This window comes from Cervus elaphus, chromosome 9, assembly GCF_910594005.1.
Source record: "Cervus elaphus chromosome 9, mCerEla1.1, whole genome shotgun sequence".
Lineage (NCBI taxonomy): Eukaryota > Metazoa > Chordata > Mammalia > Artiodactyla > Cervidae > Cervus > Cervus elaphus.
In genome coordinates, this window is record NC_057823.1 from 18,997,583 (window position 1) to 19,021,241 (window position 23,659).

Below are 23,659 nucleotides of genomic sequence, written 5' to 3' on the forward strand. Positions count from 1 at the left end.
GGAGGGGAATCCCCTGCGCTACCTGGTCGCGGGTCCCTTTAAAGCGTCGCCACACTCCGCGCGACCTTCCAAGCATGGCGGGGGGGCGGGGCGGCGGGGGGGGCGGGGGGGCGGGGCTGCGGTGCGCCCTGCGGTGAATAATTTAAAGGGGCCGCGCCCGCGGCGCTGGGCGGAACGCTAACGGAGTTGGCGCAGGGTGGACCCCAGCTGCGGCTCCTGGGTAAGTCCGGGTTTCCTTGGCACCCGCAGGGACATCCCTTCGCGGGTTGTTAGCGAGCCCTCGGCTTTCCTAAGATCTGTCTTCCGTCGATTCTCGGTAGCTCTCGACTTCCTGACTCTTACCCCGCCCCCCCCCCCCCCCCAGCTCCCAGCAGGTGTTTTCGCACCGGTAGCCAGGTGCATCCTCGGGTGGGAGGAGACCAATTCCCTGCGAATTTTCCAGGTACGGCCTCAAGGGCACAGTGACTCCCCCAAATTTCCATTAATACTCTGAGGTTGCCAAAACAGTCTCAGCTTCCCAGAAAAGTCTCAGTGATATTCCAGCATTCTTCAGTATCACGCTCCAACGACTCCAGGGATGTGCCCAACTAGTTCCCGATTTTCCCAGTGATAGTCTTATATGCCTCGCAATCTCTCGATAACTTTTTATTGACCCCTGGTAACTCCAGCGTCCCTGGTTACGTCTCCCAGCAATGGTCCCAGCCTCGTTCCCCGAATCCCAGGGATGCTCCGCACCATGAGAAAACCCCTAAACTTTACTATTATGTGACAGTAAATCTCCAGCATCAACCAGTAACACTTTGCGAGCCCACCCCACTCCGAGCATCCCAGGATGCTACTGAGACCTCGGCATTGCATCACGACTCCTTGTGAAGGCGCTCCTGGCAGCATTCCGGCGGGAGCCAGGCATCTCCCCAGCCCCATGACTCGGGCCTGGTTTCCCTGGGGTGCGGCATCCAGTGTTCGCAGAGGGTGCAGGGGTGCGGCCTAGGGATCGGGTCAGGATTGATCCTGCAGAGGGGGCCACCTGCTGGAGAAAACCGTGCCCCTTGGGGAACCTGTTTTCTGGCTGCTGATAGTAGGTGTCCGACCGGCTGCCCTTTAGCCCCAGGGTGTGGCTGGACGAGTTGGGCGTCAGGCCGGTCTGGTGAGTAAGTAAGGAGACCCTGGTGGGGACCTGGGGACCCACCTCACTCCCTAGCTCGGGCCCCAAACTCAATTTGCCCCACCCCTCTGCTCCGCAGCACCCCTCCAGCCGTCCCCAAGCCGGCAAAGAAACCTCCCGGCAGTAAGGGTAAAAAGAGGGCAGGGTTTGCTGCAGGGGAGGAGCGGGCCCAGAGTGACGACTTGTCCGGGTTGCTCCGGCTTCTCATTCCCCAGGAGTGCCAGACGTGCAGCCCTGCCTGAAGAAACAGATGGACGCCCCGCTGCAAACCGAAATGGTAAGGGTTGGGGGGTTATGCACCGCCACGGGGACTACAGTTCCCGACGTGCTTAGCGCGCATCATCGCGGCCCCGCGATAACTAGGCTGCGTTGGTTCAGGCGGAACTACGCTTCCCGGCGTGCACTGCGGGCCGCCGAACCTCCAGAAAGAGTTGACTCCCCGGGGGAGTGAGCTGCGCTGGCCCATTTTGCAGATGGGGACGTCGGGGGCCGAGCCGACTGTGATCTCCGGGGCGGACTTGGCTCCGTTGGATGGAGTCCCGGGCGTCCCGGCCCCCGGGGAAGGCTTGACGGGCCCGGTATGCGATGCGCAGCCTGTGCCATTCGTCCCGCAGGTGCTGGGCATGATGATCGGCGCTGGAGTCGCGGTTCTGGTCACGGCCGTGCTCATCCTGCTGCTGGTGCGGAGGCTTCGAGTGCCGAGTGAGGACCGGGAGGGCCTTCTGGGGCTGTTGAGGGATGGGAAGGTGAAATGTCTGGGCCCCTGAGTCAGTAGAGGTGGGATGTGCTGGAGCCCGCAGGCAGCGTCCCCATCTCTCGCCGGGCGGAGTATGCGTTTAGCTTAGAATGCCCCTCTCCGTCCTTGTTATCCCCAGAAACCCCAGCCCCGGATGGCCCCCGTTACCGATTCCGGAAGAGAGACAAAGTGCTTTTCTATGGCCGGAAGATTATGCGGAAGGTAAGTCTGGGACCCTCTGGGGCTCCTTTTGACCGCACAGAGGCCCTGCCCTTTTCCTAGTTATACTTCTTGGTAAGCCCGCCTCCCTCCTTGATTAAGGGCCTCTGGATTTGCCCTCGCCTCTCTGGGTCTGAACTGGCAGTTGCTGCATTCCTCTCACCCCCCCTCCCCTTAATTCTCCCAGGTGTCACAATCCACTTCTTCCTTAGTGGATGCCTCCGTCTCCACCACTTCCCGCCCGCGCATGAAGAAGAAACTTAAGATGCTCAACATTGCCAAGAAGTAAGGCTGTGCTGGGTGTACCCAGGGCTATGTTCAGGGCTTTTTGAGTGATCAGCCTACACCGAAGCATGTATCTCAGGCTTCTTTGAACCCCATGGACTGTCTGTCTTAGGAGTCTTTCCACGTCTGTGGGACTGTTTCAGAGCTCTCCCCTACCAGATAGGCTGTTTATGTTCCTTGAGGGCTTTCTCAGTGATGTTTCTCTACTACAGAAGTATCTGTGAGTTATTTAATCCCCAGTTACTATCTCTGGCTTCCCTGGTGGCTCAGTGGTAAAGAATCCACCTGCCAATGCAGGAGATGTGGGTTTGATCCTTGGGTTAGGAGATCCCCTGGAAAAGGGAATGGCAACCTACTCCAGTATCCCTGCCTGGAAAATCCCATGAACCTGGCAGGCTACAATCCATGGGGTCACAAAGAGTTGGACATAACTTAGCAACTAAACAATAACAATGCTATCTTGGATGTCTTGCCCTGGTCCAGTCTCCCCATGTGAGAGGGTTTATTCCAGGGTACTCCAGAGTGTTTCTAGGACCTGCTGGAGGGGCTGTCTCTACCTTTTGTTTCCCGGGGATTATCTCAGCAGTCCCTCTACATCAGAAAGCATCTCTCTATGTCACCTTTGTTGCAGTTCTTCTACTACAAGGAGACTATGTCAGGGATTTCTGTTCCCTAGGAGTCATCTCAAGAATCTTTTCACGCTAGAGACAGGAAGAACATCTCAGGAAATGTCATCATAAAAGAGCTACCTCAGGGTTTCTGAGCAAGGCTCTCCCAGAGGTTGTTCTAAGCTGAGAGCTGGCTGTGGGGTCTCCTGACAATGTAGGGTCTACGTGAAGGTCTGTCTCAAGTGTTTCTTCACACTGAGGTGCTATGCCAGGGCTGACCACAGTCAGTAGGTGTGCTATCCCATGGCTTTCTATGACTTGAATAGAAGGGCTGTCTCGAGGTCTTCCACCATGAGCTGAGGGTCTGTCCAACTCCTGGGGGAGCAGTCTCATTGATTGCACAGCCTTGAGGAGCTACCCTGATGTCACCATGACCTTCAAAGGGTTATCTCAGTTCTCTGTGACCTGGATAAGGGCTAGCCCAAGGATCTTCCTGATCAGAAGGGGAGCTATTGCTCAATTCCTCTGTTCTGTGGAGTTTAACTCAGTTTGAGCTCATTCTAGAGGGTCTATCTTGAGCATCTTGTGACCAGTGAAAGGACTGTCTCAGTAATAACTATGCCTTGCAGGGAAGAGCTGTTTGAGGTCCATGATCAGCAGAGGAGCTGTATCTGGAGTCTCTGTCTGTAACCAGGGCTATCTCAAGAGCCTCTGTGGCCATCCAAAGGGCTCTCTCAGGGCTGTCTGAGGCTTGGGAGGAAGGGCTATCTCAGGGATGGTTATAAAGAGCAGAGAGGCTGCATCTGGGGTCTCCTGATATAACAGAAACTACCCCAGGGGTCTGCCTCCATGAGGGAGGCTGTATCAGGAGTCTAGTCTGTGATTGCCAGCTGATGGACTATCTCTAGGGTGCCATGATGAACATAGATGCTTTTGCTGAGGTCTGCTCATATCTTGGAAGCTATGTCAGGAGTCTGCCCAATGAGAGGTTCCATGTAGGAAGCCTGTGTCTAGTGGAGGGCAACCTCAGAGTTTTACATCAGGGGTCAGCAAGTTTCTTTCTCGGGCCACATCTTAGGCTTTGCAGGCTGCATACAATGGTAATGTAATGACTCAATCCTGCTGTTGTATCGTTAAAGCAGCCACAGATATGTGTAAATGAGTGAATGTAGCTGTGTGCCAATAAAACTTTATGGACAAAAGGAGGTGGCTGGCCTGATTCAGCCAGTGGGCCAGAGTTTGCTGACCCCTGCTCTAAGGACCCCAGGAGGGGCTCTGTGGGGGCAGGAGGGATCTGAGGTCTGCCTGAGCCTTCTCCCTGCTCTCCACTGCCCCCATCCCCCTCTCCTCCCACCAGGATCCTGCGCATCCAGAAAGAGGCGCCCACGCTGCAGCGGAAGGAGCCCCCGCCTGCTGTGCTGGAGGCTGACCTGACCGAGGGTGACCTGGCCAACTCCCACCTGCCCTCCGAGGTGCTCTACATGCTCAAGAACGTCCGGTCAGTGTCAGGGTGCAGGCAGGGGCGTTGCCGAGCTGGGGCTGACCTGACCTCCTGATATCTGCATTTCCCCGCCTTCCCTGTCCAGGGTGCTGGGCCACTTTGAGAAGCCACTCTTCCTGGAGCTCTGCCGCCACATGGTCTTCCAGCGGCTCGGCCAGGGTGACTACGTGTTCCGACCTGGCCAGCCGGACGCGAGCATCTACGTGGTTCAGGACGGGCTCCTGGAGCTGTGTCTGCCGGGGCCTGTGAGTGTGCCACCCCGGGGGGCTCCGCGGGGTGACGGGGTGGGCAGCAGGACAGGCAGGGGCGCCACGGTCACTGGGGACGGACAGTGGTTTTGGTCAGCAGGGTTGGTGGGTTTTTTTTTTTTTTAATTTGGGCGGTGCTGCATGTCTTGCAGAATCTCAGTTCCCTGACCAGGGATCAAATCTAGGCCATGGCAGTGACAGCACTGAATGCTAACCACCAGACCACCAGGGAAGTCCCCATGTTGGTGGTCCTTATGAGATGTACAGGCAGGAGTCAGGAACAGATGCCCAGGGGCGTCTGGGGTGGTCAGCACAGTCACCAGCTAGTTAGCGATGCTGGTCAGAAGGTTCATGGGGTCAGGATGTCAGCGATCACCAGGCTCCGTGAGAATGAGGGCTGGTGGCTTGGTCAGCAGGCAAGAGGCGGGTCAACAGGGTAAGGGCAGCACTGGTCAGTGCCCACCCCACTTTGTGTGTCTCAGGACGGGAAGGAGTGTGTGGTGAAGGAAGTGGTTCCTGGGGACAGTGTCAACAGCCTCCTGAGCATACTGGATGTCATCACTGTGAGTCACCAGTACGGAGGGGTGTGGGGAGACGGTAGGCCACACCCACTGGACTGGGTAGGAGAGGGTCACCCCCAGAGCCCCCATCTCTGATGGGTCCCTGATGTTTCCAGGGGTCCCTCAAGGAATGGCATCGGGAAGGGGCCAGGGGGGGCAGGCAGGGGCCTCTCACCACCCCGACCTTGACTCTCCTTGTGCCCGCAGGGCCACCAGCATCCCCAGCGTACTGTGTCCGCCCGGGCAGCCCGAGACTCCACGGTGCTGCGGCTGCCAGTCGAGGCCTTCTCAGCCGTGTTCACCAAGTACCCTGAGAGCCTGGTGCGGGTGGTGCAGGTGAGTGGGCTGTTCACTTCCTTCCATGACCCCCGCCCATCACAGGCTCCTGGGGGCTGGACCCAGCCGCCAAGAGGCGCTCACGGTGGGCTTATCAACTCCGAGCAGCCAGACCTCATCCACTCCTCCTCTGAGCCGCCTCCACCCCATCTCCCCAGGCTTCTGCCACCTGATTGTGGGTTTCTCCCTGGCTCCTGTGACTCTGCCTAGCCCCTTCCTGCTCTGATCTTGATCTCTGACCTTAGCTCCATCTCCTCCTCCCCATCCATGGCCCCACCCCCTGAGTGCTAGGTCCCCACTTTCTCCTGGGGCTCACCCTCTTTCTCCTTGGTCCCCGCCTCTGCCGACCACGCCCCCAAAGATCATCATGGTGAGGCTGCAGCGGGTCACGTTCCTGGCACTTCACAACTACCTGGGCCTGACCAATGAGCTCTTCAGCCATGTGAGTTGCCTGCAGAGCACCAGGGGCCAGAGGGGTGAGTGACGCCTGCCTCCCCCGGACGTGCCACAAGTACGCCCTCTGCCCTTAGGAGATCCAGCCGCTGCGCCTCTTCCCTAGCCCGGGCCTCCCACCCCGCACCAGCCCGGTGCGTGGCTCCAAGCGGATGGTCAACACCTCGGCCTCAGAGGAGCTGAGGGAGACCCCTGGCCGGCCGTCTGACCCCACTGGGGCCCCACTGCCTGGGACTGGAGTTACCCAAGGTGACCCCTGCCTGGCCTCCAGGAGCTCAGGTTGAGCCAGCCTCTGCCCCTCAGTGTCTGTCTCAATTCCTCAGGGACTCCCACCTGACCTGCCCAGCCCCCCAAAAGTGAAAGTGTTGGTCGCTTTAGTCATGTCTGACTCCTTGTGACCTCATGGACTATAGCCTACCAGGTTCCTCTGTCCATGGAATTCTCCAGGCAAGAATACTAGCCATTTCCTTCTCCAGAGGATCTTCCTGACCCAGGGATCAAACCCAGGTCTCCTGTATTGTAGGCAGATTCTTTACCATCTGAGCCACCTGGGAAGCCCTCAGCCCCCCCAAGAGCCCTTTCAACTAGGTCTCCAGGTCTTCCTCCTGCCTGGTCCCCCAGAACCCCTGGCCTCAGTCCCATGGGCCCACTGGAATTGCTTTTCCTAGTCCCCCAGTCCCCAGGAACTCTGAGCTGGCCCGTCCTCGAGCCCCCTTCAGTTCCCCACCCCCTGATCCTAGCTGTAGACCTGGGGGCTCCGAGGGGCCGGAGCCTAATTCCACGTCTCCTCCAGGGGACCCAGTGAAGCCCACATCCCTGGAAACCTCCTCAGCCCCCTTGTTGAGTCGCTGCATCTCCATGCCAGTGGATATCTCAGGTTTGGGGCACCAGGTGGAGCTGGGGGAGGCCATCAAATATCATTTATTTACTTATTTTTGCCTGCAGTGGGTCTTCGTTGCTGTGCAAGGGGGCTACTCTTCATTGTGGTGCACGGGCTTCTCATGCAGTGGCGTCTCTTATTGCAAAGCATGGGCCCTAGAGTGTGCACTCAGTAGGTGTGGCGCATGGGCTTACTTACTCGGGGGCATGTGGGATCTTCCTGGACCAGGAATAGTATAGGTGTCCCCTGCATTGGCAGGAGGGTTCTTAACCACTGGGTCACCAGGGAAGTCCACCTGCCTCCCAGTCTTGATTTTTCTCATCCACGAAGTAGGAATACTGGGGGCATTTCTCATGTCTTTTTTTTCTGTGGGTCCTTGTTGAGATGGTGCTCTCCCACTGTACTGAGACAGGTTGCAAGGGATAGAGAGAGGCGATGGATTAGTCCATGTCTTTACGGCTGCTGCCTGGGATAACGTTATTAGATAGTGTTTGCTTAGATTCCAGCTATGGTTACTCTCATCTTTATTGCATTTATTGCCCCTCATCCACCACAGGCTTGCAGGGTGGCCCCCGCTCGGACTTCGACATGGCATATGAACGGGGCCGGATCTCTGTGTCCCTGCAAGAAGAGGCTTCAGGGGGGTTCCAGGCAGCCTCAGCTCGGGTAAGGTCTTGCCCTCTTCCCCCACCCCTGCCTCCTGACTCCAGTCCCCTCCTGGAACCCTGGCCTAGCCACAGGTGGAGTCTCCCAAGGAGGAAGGTTGGGGGGAGCATGGAGGTCACAGACCCTGCCCCACAGACTCCCAGTCAGGAGCCCCGGGAGCAGCCAGCAGGCGCCTGTGAGTACAGCTACTGTGAGGACGAGTCGGCCCCCGGCAGCTGCCCCTTCGGGCCCTACCAGGGCCGCCAGACAAGCAGCATCTTTGAGGCAGCAAAGCAGGAGCTGGCCAAGCTGATGCAGATTGAGGTGGGTAGCCCAGGTCATCTAGGGGACCAGGTAAGGGGGGTAGTAGGTGTGCCTGGGCCGTCTCAGACCCCTATCCTTCCTCCTCAGGATCCCACCCTTCTGAATAGTCGAGTTCTGCTACATCATGCCAAAGCTGGCACCATCATTGCCCGCCAGGGGGACCAGGTGAGTCTGACCTTTGACCTCTGACCCTGCAGCTCTGACCCGAGACCTCTCTCTCTCCCTCTCTGATCTCTGATCCTTGCCTTTTCACCTTACATGTAGACCTCTTAGTCCATGATTTCCAACCCCTGACCTTTGGATCCTATGATTCTCACCCCCAGCCCTCCCTCCCCATGTCCTCTGGACCTATTGACCTTTCTCCTCCAAACTGGAACCTTTAACACTAGGACCCCCACCCCAAGATCTCTCTTCCCTGCCCTTGGCCATTCCTGCAACCTCCATTTTTCTGACCTTCAAAATCTACAACATATTCTGATGCTCTGTTTCTTATCCTAGGTCCCTGCTGGGATGGGGGGTGGTGGGGCTCACTAAATGGGTACAGGTGTGAATCTGACCTGGAGGCCAGGAACCAGCCCCACGAGCCTCACAAACTGGATTTCATTGCCCTCTGATGGCATGCAGAAGGTGGAGAAAACCGTAGCCCACTAATCTGCCCATTCTCCAGACGGGGAAACTGAGGCCCTTTCGTGACTTCACAGCTGGGGATCACAGGGGAGGAGGCTTAAAGAAGGAACCAGAGTTTCAGCCTTTGGGTGACCCTGGGTGAATAATCAGGGAACCAGAGTTGCAGCCCTTGGGTGACCTTGGGTGAATCATATAGAAACTTCTCATCTTTCCCACTTGTGGAATGGGGGGGCGAGGGCGTGGCTCATAACTACCTCCAGGAACTGTTATGAGGACCAGACAGGAAGTACTCAGTTCTGAGCTGCTAGGGTATGTGCAAGGGTGACCACAGAGGAAGGCATGGTGACCATGGGGGAGGGGGTGACAGTAAGGGTGACATGACTTAAGTGCTGAGACCACAGCAGCGCCCCAGGCTCAGGAGAGGGAGGTCTGGGCTTGGAGGAGGGGATGGCCCAGCTGTTAGCTGGCTGGATGATGGTGGTTTTTATTTTAATTAGATTCTAGTTGATTTGTTATATCACGTGATCAGTTTGATTGTATTGTCACTTTGAGCTGCTCAAAGCAGAATGGGCTCCTTCCTGCAGAGTACGTTTGGTGCCCGCTGTTCGAGGTATTGGAGGCCTGGCTGAAGAAGTGTGGTCACACCATGGCCCTTGCAGGGGCCCCTGGGCCCTGCTTATCTATGAACTTCTGCTGGGCTCAACTCAGCCCAGCCCAGCCCAGCCTGCTAACATACCAGGCTGGTGTGCAGCCATCCAAGGCTCCTCAGGGTCTTCAGGACTTGGTTAGGGACAAAGCTGGTCTGCTGTGCCCGCTCCCAAAACCATGTACAGTGGTTTTCAGTGGGTGGTAGGAGACAGTTTGGCCCACCCCCCTGGGATATTTGGCCATGTCGAGACTTTTTTTTAAGCTTTTCTTCAGTGTTTTTGAGATTAGGTTTTATTTCTTTACTTATTCATTTAACTGGCTATGTCTGGTCTTAGTTGTGGCACACAGGATCATCCTGTCATGTGGCATCTTTCTCGTTGCCATGCACAGACCCTCTAGTTGTGGTGTGCAGACTCAGTTGCTCCACGGCATGTAGGATCTTAGTTGCCCAACCAGGCATCGAACCTGTGTCCCCTGCATTGCAAAGCGGATTCTTAACCACTGGACCACCAGGGAAGTCCCACAGGGCGACATTTTTGATTGGCTTGGGAAGGTGGTACTGTCACCTAATGGCTAGACGCCAGGGATGCAAGATGCACAGGCCAGCCCCCCACAACAGAATTATCCAGTCCAACATGTCAGTAGTGCCAACGTTGAGAAACCCTGCTTTCCACAAACATTTCCCAGAATATATTTCACCGAACACCTCTATCACAAGGGATCTGAGTGCAACAGGTTTGGGGAACTTGGGCTGTTTTAGTCCTTCTTGGAAGTGCCCAGTGAACTCATTAGCATATTCAAGGCTCTGAAAAGTCCTGCTGTGGGGGAAAAAACATGTTTCGCAATCTGAGGATGAATGGCAGCCTAATACTAGTCACTCCCATTTGTAGCCCAAACCCAGTCTGGGAATTCTGTCTTGGAACGTTCCAGCATGTGTATGTCCCCCACCCCTCCCAAGGATCCTTGCTGTGTTTTGGTGCTCATCAGGGCTTTGTGGGGTGTCACACAGGTTTGTGTGCTGGATGAGGAAGGAATGTTTCTGTCTCTAGGCAGTTTCAGTTCCTTATTTAAGAGGGTGGTACAGAGTGGTGTCCAGCTGGGCAGGCTAACCAGAGGAGAGAGGGGTATTTGCTGTGTCCCAGGCTTGCTGTAGGGCCAACAAACACCATCGGGGTCCCCTGCCCTTGAGAAGCTCACAGATAGACCTTTCCTCAAAGCTCACAGATCGTTGCTAAATCACATAGGCTTCGTGCTACAAAGGGGATGTCCTCAGTTCTACGACGTCTGATTTAGGCAGAGCAGTGTCTCTGAGGAAGTGACCTCCAGGGAAGGAGGAAGAACAAAGAGAGATTAACTAGGTGCAAGCGGGAGGAAAAAGCATTCTAGGCAGAGGGTACAGTTTGTGCAGATGCCCTGTGGTGGAGCTGTCCCATCTCGAAAACAAAGGAAAACCAACAAGGTTGGAGCAGAACACAGGAACTGAGAGCAAAGGGGATTTTTTTTTTTCTTTGCACCAGTCAGCTTGTGGGATCTCAGTTTCCTGACCAAGGATTGAACCTTGGCTTCAGTAGTGAAAGTGCCAAATGCTAACCACTAGACCACCAGGGAACTCCCCAAAGGGGAATTCTTTCTTTTTTTTTGGTGATAATTTTAGAGATGTAATTAACACATTATACAGTTCACCCATTTGAAGAGTACAATTCAGTGGTTTTTACTATATTCAGAGTTGTGCACCCATAACCACTGTCAATTTTAGAACATCACCTTAAAGAGAAACACCACACTCTAAAGCCATCCATCTCCTACCTCCTAACCAGTGGCAGCCCTAAGCAACTACTGAGCGTATGTTTCTATAGATTTGCCTGTTCTGGACATTTCATATGAATGGAATCAAACAATATGTGGCCCTTTGTGTCTGGGATTCTTTCCCTTAGTATGATGTTTTCAGGGCTCACCCATGTGGTGGCATGCATCAGCGCCTTATTCCATTACAGCTGAATACTGTTCCATCATAGGAATGAACCACATTTTGCTTCTCAGTTAATCAGCTGATGGACATTGACTTATTTCCACCTTTTGGCTAGTATGCAAAATAGCATGATTCAGGTATGAACATTGTGTACACATGTCTGTGTGGATATGTTTTCATTGTGTCCTAGGAGTTGAGTTGCTGGGTCACATGGCAACTCTGGAGAAGGAAATGGCAACCCACTCCAGTATTCTTGCCTGGGAAATCTCAGGGACAGAGGAGCCTAGTGATTACAGTCCATGGGGTTGTAAAGAGTCCGACATGACTGAGCATGCATGCCCAACACAATGGCAACTCTATCTTTGAAATCTTTGAGGACTGTTTCTCAGTGGCTGCACCATTTTACATTTCCACCGGCAGTGTATAAGGATCCCAGTTTCCTACACCTCTCTGACACTTTTTGATTCTAGCCATCCTAGTGGCATCTCCTTGTGGTAATTTGCATTTCCCTAATGATTCATGGGGCTTCCCAGGCATGCTAGTGCCTGCCAATGCAGGAGACATAAGAGATGTGGGTTCGGTCTCTGGGTTGGGAAGATCTCCTGGAGCAGAGCGTGGCAACCCACTCCAGTATTCTTGCCTAGAGAATCCCATGGACAGGAGCTTGGCAGGCTACAGTCCATAGTGTCGCAAAGAGGAGGACATGACTTAGCATGCAGCATGCAGTGATTCGTAATGTTGAGCATCTTCATAGGATCACTAGCCATTCATATATCCTTTGGGGAAACGTCTATTTGGAGCCTTTGCCCATTTTTTTGAATTGAGTTATTTGTCTTTTTAGTGTGGATTTGTAAACATTCTTCACATATTCTGAATACCAAACCCTTAGCAGATATATGATTTGCAAATATTTTCTCCTAGCCTGTGGGTTGTCCTTTCACTTCCCTGATAGTGCCCTTTGAAGCTCAAAAGTTTTTAACTTTGATGAAGTCCAGTTTATCCGTTTTTCATTTTGTCACTCGGGCTTTTAGTATCATATCCAAGATTCCATTGCGTCCATGGTCCAGTGTGACCATGATTGACTCCTGTGTTTTCTCCTTAGAGTTGTATAGTTTAAGCTCTCACATTCATGTCTTTGATCCATTTGACATGATGAAAGGTGAGGCTCCAACTTTGTTCCTTTCCATGTAGCTATGCAGTTGACCTGCACAAGCAAAGAGGACCTAAGCTCAGCCATGCTCCTGTGTAGCCAGTCTTCCCAGCCTCTTGCTTCCTTCCTGTTGAAAAGAATTCCTGAGTCTTAATCTGGGCTGAGATGGGTGATCTACTAGCAGTATCTGCTGCGGGTGCCAAATGGGAATATAGATACATGTGCTGCTCAGCTCGGTGATATGGAAGGCCTTCACTGCCGCCAACTTTTCTTTCCTTAACCTCTTCCGAGGGCACAGACCCGAGCTGTGGGTGGGGTATCGCCCAGGTGCCCATCTCCTGGCCCCTCCCCCACAGGATGTGAGCCTGCACTTCGTGCTCTGGGGCAGTCTTCACGTGTACCAGCGCATGATCGACAAGGCGGAGGACGTGTGCCTCTTTGTGGTACAGCCCGGGGAGCTAGTGGGACAGTTGGCCGTGCTCACCGGCGAGCCCCTCATCTTCACGCTTCGAGCCCAGCGTGACTGCACCTTCCTGCGGATCTCCAAGTCCGACTTCTACGAGTACAGCCTGGGCCCCGTGTTGGGGCGGTGGTGACTCAGGGGGTCCCCTGACCAACTCCATTCTGCCCTGCGTGTGGCTATGCCTCTGAACGCTCCACACTTTTCAATGGCACTTGAAAAGCCGTTTTCACTTTTTGAGTCCTTCCTGTCCCACCCCCAGGCCATCACCCAACTCAACACTCCCTACTGGCTGTTCCTGGGTGCCCCCCGGCCCATGTGCCCCCGCCCTTTGCCTGCAGGATCATGCGTGCACAGCCCAGTGTGGTGCTGAGCGCCGCACAAACCGTGGCCGCCAGGATGTCACCCTTTGTGCGCCAGATGGACTTCGCCATCGACTGGACTGCGGTGGAGGCGGGACGCGCACTGTACAGGTGCAGCCCCCGCCTCTACCTCTTTCTTCAGGTCCTGCCTACCTGCCTACTCTGTCTGACACCTGCACCCCCACCCCAGGCAGGGCGACCGTTCAGACTGCACCTACATCGTGCTCAACGGGCGGCTTCGTAGTGTTATTCAGAGAGGCAGCGGCAAAAAAGAGCTGGTGGGCGAGTACGGCCGCGGGGATCTCATAGGAGTGGTGAGCGTGGCCCCACCCACTGACCTCTAACCTCTCCTAGTCCAGGTTCCCGCCACTCCCAACATGTATTTCATCCCGGGCAACAGGATGGGGCACTGAACGCGCCCTCCCCCGCCTCTAACCTCATGTACTCCACTTTCTCCAGCTGCTTTCCATGGGGCGGGGAGATGGGGGCAACCTCATCAGCGTAGTGAGGGACCCTCACGCGGTGTGGAACCCTGTCCTCCTGGCCTCTCTTTCCCCTAGCTCCGAGATGGATAGCGAGGCTTAGTTCCGCCTTCTGTCTGCACCCACAGTCGGCCTTTCCCTTACCTATCAGCCTCCTGGCTCATGCAGCCCTGGTCACGCACTCGGTCCCCTAGGTGGAGGCGCTGACAAGGCAACCACGTGCCACGACGGTGCACGCAGTGCGTGACACGGAGCTGGCCAAACTCCCCGAGGGCACCCTGGGCCACATCAAACGTCGATACCCGCAGGTGCAGCTCGCTGGGCTGGGGGCTGTTCTCCTAATGAGGGTGGGACAGATGAGTGGGGGTGTAGCCCTAGAGGAGGCGGGGCCTAATGGGTGGGGAGGGTGTTCGGGTGCGGTGGCGCCCTAGGGAGGAGCTGAGGCCTCCAAGTGAGGGGCGGGGCCCAGGTGACGGACCCAGGCGCCCTGGTCAAGGAGGAAAAGGTGGTACTCGCAGAGTTGCTCCTGCAGTCTCACTGGACCGCCGGCCTCCAACGCCCCAGGTCGTGACCCGCCTCATCCACCTGCTGAGTCAGAAGATTTTGGGGAATTTGCAGCAGCTGCGAGGACCCTTCCCAGGTAGGAGCCTGCAGGCGCCAGGGAATACTGGAGGATGTAGTCTAACGCTGCAGAACGTGCTGGGGGAGGGAGCATTGAGCCCAGGGCATTCTGGGAGGTGGAGTCCAGTGTATAACGTGCTCTGGGTGGAGTTTGAAGCAGGAAATTGCAATCCGAGTTCTGGTGCATGCTGGGGGATGAAGTTCGGGTTCCTGGGCATGCCGGGAAATGGAGTCCTGGACCCAGGGCTGCGTGTTAGTGGAATCTAAAGCGTCAGTCATGATAAGAGGTGGGGTCTTAGGGGCAACCTTGGTTCTGGGTGTCAGAGCTGGTTGGAGGATGGAGTCCACCTACTAGGAAAGGAAGACCTAGACTAACGTGTACTGGGAACTGTAGTTTATGGGGTGGTGTTTGGGGCCTAGGGTATATTGGGAAGTGACTTCAATAGGTTACCAACATGGTGGGAGATGTGGTTCCTGGTCCTGGTGGATGCTGGGAGTCGTATTTCTCAGTTTCAGTGCATGCTGGGAGGTGTCGTTCCCTTCCAGGGCATACTGGGAGATGAAGTTTCCTAGCTAGGATATACTGGAAAGTGGTCAGATTGGAGGCATGCAGAAATATGGGCCCGAGGTTTTCGGTTATGGTGACCTGACCCTGGACTAGCCTAGGCAACATCTACTTTCCTTTTTCCCCCCGGGGCTTCTGCCCAGGCAGCCCTGACAGTAACCATCCCCACGCCCAGGGTCTTCCTCGACAGACTTTCCCCCAGTCCTGCACTCTGCGCCCAAGTACACTTTCACTCCCACTCTGCTGGCAGGACCACCCTTGGTGTGATTCTGGGGCAGCTAAGGGGGTTAGGGACTTTAAAAATCTCAGACCCCTGAGAACCTCTCTGTGATGCTACAAAGACCGAGTTTCTAGTGAGCATCTAGTGTGTGCTGGGCATCCTGCAGGGTGGTGGGGGAGTACACAAGACAAAGCCCCTAGAAGGGTTCATGGCTTGGCTTGCAAGATAACAGTCTTTAAAATACAAAGAAAGAGCACAAGGTCAGTTAAGGTACTGTGTAGAAAACAAAAGAGAGTCTTGACGGGGCGTGACTAACCTAAGGAGGCAGGATTTTCTGAGGACAATGAGCAGAAACTTGATAAATGAGATGGGACCAGATGCTGACAGGACTCCGACAGGGTTTGGTGGTATTGAAACACTTCAAGGGGGAAAGTGAGTGAGGGGGAGGAATGGGCCAGAGCAAGTCTTGTAGGAACCAGAAAGGCATTTGAACTTGTTTAGATTGTTATAATCTGAGCAGACTCTGGGAGATAGTGATAGACAGGAAAGCCTGGAATGCTGCAGTTCATGGGGTCCCAAAGAATCGGACATGACATAGCAACTGAACAACAACAAGACTGTTATAGGAATTGGTGGAGGAGAAGAGGCAGTGAGAGGTCTGATCAAGAGATGGGGGTCAATGTTTTAGTCTAAGGTGTATGCAGAGAAGCTGAGACGCAATAGGTGGGTCAGAAACATCTTTATCTCAGTCTAGTTCTGTGTTCAAGTCCTTTTAGTGGACAGAGACCCCCCACCCCACCCCACCCAGGTGAGAATGGGTAGGGGCCCAGATCAAGTCCATGTAGGCAGAGTGGAAAACAGAAAGGGTTATACAGCTGTGTAATGGATCCCCCTGAGGAGATTGGGCCAAAACTGAGGGTCAGATAGCCAGATCTTATCAAGGACAGTGATTGAGGCTGTGGGGCTAAGATTGAGACCATGACCTTCAGTATGGCGTCACTAAGCCTCAGCTGAGGGACAAGGAGAAGGGATTTCTGAGAAGGTGGGGGAGAGCTGACCTTTCCAAACACAGGACCACACAGCAAATACCATCCTTTGGGGTCTCAGCAGGCTCGGGACTAGGTGTCCCCCCTCACTCGGAGCTCACCAACCCTGCCAGCAACCTGTCAACAGTGGCAGTGCTGCCTGTGTGTGCTGAGGTGCCCATGGTGGCCTTCATGCTGGAGCTGCAGCACGCTCTGCAAGCCATTGGTCAGTCGTGGGCAAGAGCAGGCCTTTGGTCTGTGTGGGGCAAGGCGCGTGCGGGTGGGGGCATTGGTCAAGGAATGGAGATGCCTTGGTGGGTCAGGGTGGGGGTGGAGCTGGAACAAGGCCCTGTAAGCCAAGTAGGTGGTATTCTCTCATGAGAGAGGCCCCACCTCTGTTGGCCCAGGTTCCTAAACACCCTTCCTCACTCATCCATCTCCAGGCCCCACGCTCCTCCTCAACAGTGACATCATCCGGGCCCGCCTGGGGGCCTCTGCACTGGACAGGTGTGTGTTGGGGATATGGGGACGGGGAGCACAGGGGTGAGCTCAGAACGTAGGATTCTTTCAGTCTCATTTGAGTTCTAGGCTGTGAAACAAGGAGCGTGGGCCCCCATCCCTCTGGTCACTGGGGAGACAGTGGGGTGAATTGGTCCCTAGAGGACACAGTCATGTTTAGGCCTTGAATGTCCACATCCACATCCCCACAGCAGTGGAGCTACATGGTCTCTGAGGGCAGGGACCCCTGACCAGCCCCAAGATGACCCTCCCCACTCCCACCCTAGCATCCAGGAATTCCGGCTGTCAGGGTGGCTGGCCCAGCAGGAGGACACGCACCGCATCGTGCTCTACCAAACAGACACATCGCTGACGCCCTGGACCGTGCGCTGCCTGCGCCAGGCCGACTGCATCCTCATCGTGGGCCTGGGCGACCAGGAGCCCACACTCGGCCAGGTCCGGACCAGGCACAGTGACCCGCACCCCCGGGATCCCGCCCCAGGCCCTTGGGTGCCTGTGCTGGGCCATGTGCACCTTCACCAGTGGGGCTAGGTGACCAGAAACCCAGGGGGCCAGGTGTGGGGGGCGGGGAGGAAACCACCGGCGAGAGTGACTTCCGTGCTCCCCACTCTCCCCCACCCCCATGCAGCTGGAGCAGATGCTGGAGAACACGGCAGTGCGCGCCCTCAAGCAGCTGGTCCTGCTGCACCGCGAGGAGGGCGCAGGCCCCACGCGCACTGTGGAGTGGCTCAACATGCGCAGCTGGTGCTCGGGACACCTGCATCTGCGCTGTCCGCGCCGCCTTTTCTCCCGCCGCAGCCCGGCCAAGCTGGTGAGGGGTGCTGTGGGGCGCGGGTCCACTGGCAGAACCCTTCGGGGGCGTGGCTAGTGAAGGGGCAGGGCTTAGAGGCCAGAGGGGCGTGGCAGTGTGTTTAAGGTCCAGAGGGTGCCTCCTACACCCCCATCCTTATGCGCCGTGTCTCTCTCCCCTCATGCCAGCACGAGCTCTACGAGAAGGTTTTCTCCAGGCGCGCAGACCGGCACAGCGACTTCTCCCGCCTGGCGCGGGTGCTCACAGGCAACACCATCGCCCTGGTGCTGGGCGGGGGCGGGGCCAGGTGAGGGGTGTGGCCAGTGCCGGCAGGGGCGGGGCCAGGTGCCTTGAGGGGTGGAGCTGACTCCCTGAGCGGGATCCCACAGCACCACGTTCCTTGCTGGTGGGGGAGCCTGGAGGAGATTCCTGGGGGTGGGGCTTAGGGATCCCAGCAAGTCACTGAGTCTCCTCCACCGTGCAGGGGCTGCTCACACATCGGGGTGCTGAAGGCATTAGAGGAGGCGGGGGTCCCCGTTGACCTGGTGGGCGGCACGTCCATCGGCTCCTTCATCGGGGCCCTGTACGCCGAGGAGCGGAGCGCCAGCCGCACTAAACAGCGGGCCCGGGAGTGGGCTAAGGTGTGCGTTACAGGGAGGGGTTGGGGAGGTGGTGGGGAAGGGTCCCCCCACCCCAGGAGCACCCTGAAAAACCTGACCTCAGAGGGGCTTCTGGATTTCTCCTGACCCTCCCTGACTTAATCCTGTGAAGCCCATCCGGATTCTTATAGAGATACCTCCAGGATCTTTAATGACCCCTGTGACTTCTGGGCTAGTGATCCTAGCTCCCAGCTCCTAGCTAGAACAATCAAGACCCTTAGGGACCTACTAGTCAGTGACCCCCAAGTGACTCCTGTTTGACCCCAGCTCGCCCCTCGCCCCTAGAGCATGACTTCGGTGCTGGAGCCCGTACTGGACCTCACCTACCCCGTCACCTCCATGTTCACGGGGTCAGCCTTCAACCGCAGCATCCACCGTGTCTTCCAGGACAAGCAGATCGAGGTGCATGCTTCCCTCATGCCCCCCCACCCCCACCCCTCCCCATAGGCTTCCCCAGTCCTCCTGGATCGCGGTTTCTGTTCCTGCAGGACCTGTGGCTGCCATACTTCAACGTGACCACAGACATCACCTCCTCGGCCATGCGTGTCCACAAAGATGGTGCGTGCCCCCAGGCGGCCCAGCCACAACCACTGGGGCCATTTGGGGAGTGGGTGCTGGGGGTGGGCAGCCAAGTTGTTAACATGAGTGACCATCCCTCCTGGCCTGATTGCTGAGCACTAACCGTCACCCACTAATGCCCCAGAGGGCCCCAGGTATGTCTCTCCTGGGGAGGGCGGGGGGAGGGGGGTCGGGAGACTTGTCGGGCGCCTCACCCCCTCACCCCCGGTCCCCGCAGGCTGCGTGTGGCGCTACGTCCGGGCCAGTGCCTCCTACTGCCCCTACCTGCCCCCGCTCTGCGACCCCAGGGACGGGCACCTGCTGGTGGATGGGTGCTTCGTCAACAACGTGCCAGGTCAGCGAGCCCACGGGGCTGGCCGGGCCTCTGAGTGTGTCTGAGTGTGCCTGTGCGTGTCTGTGTCTGTGTGTCCCGCTGGGCAGGCTCCCTGTGGCGATACGTGCGTGCCAGCATGACGCTCTCGGGCTACCTGCCGCCGCTGTGCGACCCCAAGGACGGGCATCTCCTCATGGATGGCGGCTACATCAACAACCTGCCAGGCAAGTAGCCACCTGCTCGTCCTCCTGCGCGGACACACGGGCGAGCTCACAGCCGGTATGTGCATGTGTAGGATGCACGCATATGCTGTGTTGGACAGGCACGTACACTCACAGATGGGCGGGGTGCCTCCACCACCAGCTTTCTCTCACGCCTGCTGACTTCAAGCATGCAGATGAGAGGCAGGGGCATTTGCAACTTAAAATTCCATACACACAGAAGCGTGCAAACACAAATAGACACCTATGCTGGCTACACAGATGCTTGAGGTCCCATAAGCCAGGGATCCACATAATTCGCTTGCACGCCAAGTTTGGCCCTCTGCCTGATATTATAAATAAAGTTTTATTGGCACACAGCCACTCCCAGTCATTTACCTTTTGTCTGTGGCTGTGTCTGTGCAGCAGAGTCAAATAGTTGCATCAGAGACCACATGGCCTAAAAAGCCGAAATAATTTTTCCTCTGACCTTTTATGGTTTGCCAACTCTGGCACAGGCAGCCCATATAGATACATGCATCAACACAACCACATTCACGTGAGCAGGTGTGTACAAACTCTGGTGCACAGGCATGCTTGGACGCACAAGGAAACATAGACAGACGTTGATCTAGGGACATGTGAAAGGAATACAAACAGTACTGGGTGTATGTACAGAGGAATACCCTACCCAGAGGTGGGTGTATTCACAAACATACAGACAAGAGATGTATATGTCTGATAAAGGTGCATACGGCATGCGCACACACACAAAAATTTGTGAGGGACACAGGCAGTCTGATGGAGACTCAGGTGTCTTTGGGGAATGGGCGTGACTATCAGACCTGTCCACAGGCACCCCCAGACCCACGCAGGGACCCTCAGTGGGGCACACAGACTGTGACCTCAGCACCCCACACACACTGTACCATCACTCCACCCTTTACCCTATCCATCCTGCTCCCCTGAATCTCCTTAAACCAGCTCTTTGCTCTCTGTCTCTTGCCTCAGTCTTGAGGTCTCTGGTTCCACCTGGATCCTCTTTCCTTCCATATCTCTGGCCACTGACCTCTGTCTCTTTCTCCCACCTGTCTCTGTTGCTGTCTCTGGTCCCCTGGGTTTTTCTTCCCTTGGCTCTGTCTCCTGGTGTCCTTTTTTGTTTTTAGCTGCTCTGGGTCTTCAATGTGGTATGCGGGCTCCTTGGTGAGGTATTTAGACTTTCTTTAGTTGCAGTGCAACAGGGCTTCTCCAGTTGTGGCACAAGGGTTTAGTTGCCCTGCGGCATGTGGGATCTTAGTTTCCTAACCAGGGATCGAACTCATGTCCCTTGCATTGGAAGGTGGATTCTTAACCACTGGACCAACAGAGAAGTCCCTCCCTGGGTGTCTTTATTCCCACATCTCCCTGTCAGTTTCCTTCCACCCCTGTCTGCCTGCATCTCGGACCCTCTGTCTGTTTCCATGACTGATCCCTTCACCTTTCTTTCCTGATGTCCTTACTATACTCTCTGTGTCACTCTCCTTCCATGTCTCTGTTTCCCATGCATCTGACTTCCTGTCTCTTTCCACAGTGACTTTGTCCCTGTGCTCCATCTTCTCCATTCCCTTGGCCCTGGTTCCCCAAACCCCAAAGCTCCAACACCCGACCCCACTTCCCACACATCATCAGCCTCTACATCCATCCATACACACCCCTTTGCATGCCTGCATGTCGTTCGCATGGTTTTTTTGCATGACCATGTGAGTGATGGTGTTTGTGGGACTGGGTTGATCTTCCCTGCCCCGGTACTGGTGGGGAGCCCCCGGCTGACTCCCTGGCCCCACAGCGGACATCGCCCGCAGCATGGGTGCCAAGACAGTCATCGCCATCGACGTGGGGAGCCAGGACGAGACAGACCTTAGCACATACGGGGACAGCCTGTCTGGCTGGTGGCTGCTGTGGAAGCGGCTGAACCCCTGGGCAGACAAGATCAAGGTTCCAGACATGGCAGAGATCCAGTCTCGCCTGGCCTATGTGTCCTGCGTGCGACAGCTGGAGGTTGTGAAGTCCAGCTCCTACTGTGAGTACCTGCGCCCACCCATTGACTGCTTCAAGACCATGGACTTCGGAAAGTTCGACCAGATCTATGTGAGTTGGTGGGAGCCACCTGGTGACAGTGTGGTGGGCTGGCAGACCTTTACTCCTGAAAGCCCAAAACCACAGAAGGGGAAATAGTCTAGGGCTGTATTTGGGATCTGGGGGGAATAGAACAGTAATCAATTAGTGATGTCTACAATGACTGTCACAAGGGGGCGTGGCTGCACATGCGCTATGTATGAACTACCAAGGAAGTTGCGCTGCCTGAAGCACGGTGTAGAGATTTCTAACACCATTTCTGTGTTGGTGGGAATAAGCACCACGGTCAATTAGTAATGTCTGCCACAGGTTTGTGATGCATTGAAAGCAGCACTGTGTAATGTGCCACTGGTCCAGAAAAATGGATCATAGTGCATGCCAAGAGAAAATGATCAGAAGCTGGGGGCTTCCGTGGTCCAGTGGTTAAGATTCCAAGCTTCTGCTCCAGGGGGCGCGGGTTCAATTCCTGGCTGGGGAACTAGGATCCTGCCTGCCGCATAGTGCCGCCAAAAAGAGAAAAAAGAAAGCATTAGTAGCTGCCTGTCCAGTGCTCTGAGTAAAAAATGTCTGATGCCCTTTCCAGGCTCACTGGGAAGGCAAGCCGTGATGGATTAGTGATGTCTGTAGTGGCCATGGGAAATGGTGATGTTTAGGGGTATAGCACATATTTGCAAGGGCTTCCCTGGTGGCTCAGATGGTAAAGAATCTGCCCACAGTGCCAGAGACCCAGGTTCCATCCCTGGGTCAGGAAGATCCCCTGGAGAAGGGAATGGCTACCCACTCCAGTATTCTTGCCTGGAGAATTTCATGGACAGTGGGGACTGGTGGGCTACAGTCCATGGGGTCTCAAACAGTCAAACATGACTGAGCAATTAACAGTTATTTGTAGAGCTTGAAATAAGCTTGCACACTGCCACCTGTGTCCTTTTGACACACTCCATGGTGCTGAGTGGGGAAAAAAATATGTGCTAAGACAGATTAGTAGTGTTGGGCAAGGGCATAGGATCAAGGATGTGGGGATGAGTGTGCTAAGTACACCCAACTCTGAACTTTTAGTCTCAAATGCCAGCTCCTACAGAGCAGCAGGCTTCTGAGGGGCCAGGGGAGGGGCAAGCAGGGTGGGGATAAGCGGAGAGGAACATTCTGGGGGTCGCATACATGGCCCCAAGCCCCCTTCATTTCCTGCAGGATGTGGGCTACCAGTATGGATCGACTGTCTTCGGGGGCTGGAGCCGGGGCGACATCATTGAAAAGATGCTCACGGACCGGCGGTCTGCCGACCTGAACGAGAGCCGCCGTGCAGACGTAAGCCTGCGCCCTCTTCCATCGGCAGGGCCCCTCCGACAACAGATTCTCCCCACCCCAGTTCCCTCTGGACCCCTCCCCCCCAGCACCCCCCAACACACACACCTCAGATGACCAGCCTCATCCACATCACCCGTCAGGTGCTCGCCTTCCCCAGCTCCGGCTTCACTGACTTGGCGGAGATAGTGTCCCGGATCGAGCCGCCCACCACGAGCTACGTTTCGGTTTCCGACGGCTGTGCTGATGGTGAGGGACCGAGGGCCACCCTAGGAAGGTGGGGATGGTATACGTGGCCGGGGAGGTCAGACCAGTCCTGGGCCGAGTCAGCTTCATCCATGCCATTCCAGGGGAGGAGTCGGACTGCCTGACGGAGTACGAGGAGGACGCGGGCCCCGAGTGCTCACGGGACGAAGGGGGCTCTCCGGAGGGCGCAAGCCCCAGCACTGCCTTGGAGATGGTGAGAGGGGGGTGACCCGGGCCTCCCTCCCCCCGCCCACACAGTGAGGAGACTCTGCTGACGTGCCCCCCTGGCCTGGGCTATGTGATGACACACGCAGGGCGTGGGGGGCCACCCCTTGTCCCCACAGGAGGAGGAGAAGTCGAACCTCCGGCACCGACGCTGGCTGCCGCAGGAACCCTCCAGCCCTGCTGCGGATACCTGAGGACCTCCAGTGGGGTCCCCGCCTTGGGCTGGACAAGGGGTGAGCCCTGTGGGGGTGGCTCACTCCCCCTCTGCCTGCTGCTATGCCTGTGACCCCTTGGGTCCCCCTTGACCCCCAGGGCCCACACACTGGACTGGCCTGTCCCCCCTCCCCGGCATGGGGGAGGGGCAGCACTGCACTGATGACCCTCGATCAGTCACACCAATAAACCTTTCCCTCTTGGAAGTGGCCTTATGTCATCTTTGGGTTCAGGGGGCACCTCACTCCACCTTCTATGCTCAGGATGGCTGAGGCTGGCGCTGGAAACAGCCTTGAGCTTGTCACAGTGACCAGTGCTCCCAGCCTCCGGCTGAACATCCCCCACTCCCAGTGGGAGTGCCTGCAGTCCCACTCGGTGCGGGCTCTGGACCACACGGCCTGCAGATGCT

At 56.2% G+C, this 23,659-nt stretch overlaps 1 protein-coding gene across 12 annotated transcripts; it reads left to right on the plus strand.

Annotated features, from left to right (window-relative positions):
- Nucleotides 1-152: 152 nt before the first annotated feature.
- PNPLA6 (patatin like phospholipase domain containing 6) lies at nt 153-23,456 on the plus strand. Of its 12 annotated transcripts, XM_043911666.1 has the most exons (35): nt 174-220; nt 365-442; nt 1,381-1,442; nt 1,780-1,867; nt 2,041-2,123; nt 2,308-2,405; nt 4,371-4,511; nt 4,600-4,759; nt 5,245-5,325; nt 5,530-5,658; nt 6,020-6,100; nt 6,189-6,390; nt 6,905-6,988; nt 7,548-7,657; nt 7,793-7,960; nt 8,048-8,125; nt 12,711-12,916; nt 13,156-13,287; nt 13,367-13,490; nt 13,853-13,966; nt 14,223-14,298; nt 16,172-16,315; nt 16,533-16,596; nt 16,875-17,043; nt 17,237-17,419; nt 17,587-17,705; nt 17,883-18,039; nt 18,343-18,459; nt 18,546-18,615; nt 19,057-19,173; nt 20,975-21,276; nt 22,453-22,569; nt 22,710-22,815; nt 22,917-23,026; nt 23,127-23,456. In XM_043911666.1, exons 3-35 carry the CDS (start codon nt 1,416-1,418, stop codon nt 23,229-23,231), a joined length of 4,062 nt encoding a protein of 1,353 aa, XP_043767601.1. In that variant the 5' UTR covers nt 174-220; nt 365-442; nt 1,381-1,415; the 3' UTR covers nt 23,232-23,456. The 12 variants fall into 12 exon arrangements, with proteins under 12 accessions (XP_043767602.1, XP_043767605.1, XP_043767601.1 ...); XM_043911667.1 differs by lacking the exon at nt 365-442 and having other exon boundaries at nt 153-220; XM_043911670.1 differs by lacking the exon at nt 365-442 and having other exon boundaries at nt 153-220; nt 6,189-6,360; nt 16,175-16,315; nt 23,157-23,456.
- The last annotated feature ends 203 nt before the right edge of the window (nt 23,457-23,659 follow it).

Excerpts from the sequence above, each read along its gene's own strand:
- PNPLA6 (XM_043911661.1), top strand. The coding sequence starts at position 1,639 with ATGGGGACGTCGGGGGCCGAGCCGACTGTGATCTCCGGGGCGGACTTG. Across the intron at positions 6,391-6,904 it reads CCTGGCCTCCAGGAGCTCAG|GGGACCCAGTGAAGCCCACA; the intron begins GTTGAGCCAGCC and ends CGTCTCCTCCAG. Across the intron at positions 17,044-17,236 it reads AGGAGCCCACACTCGGCCAG|CTGGAGCAGATGCTGGAGAA; the intron begins GTCCGGACCAGG and ends ACCCCCATGCAG.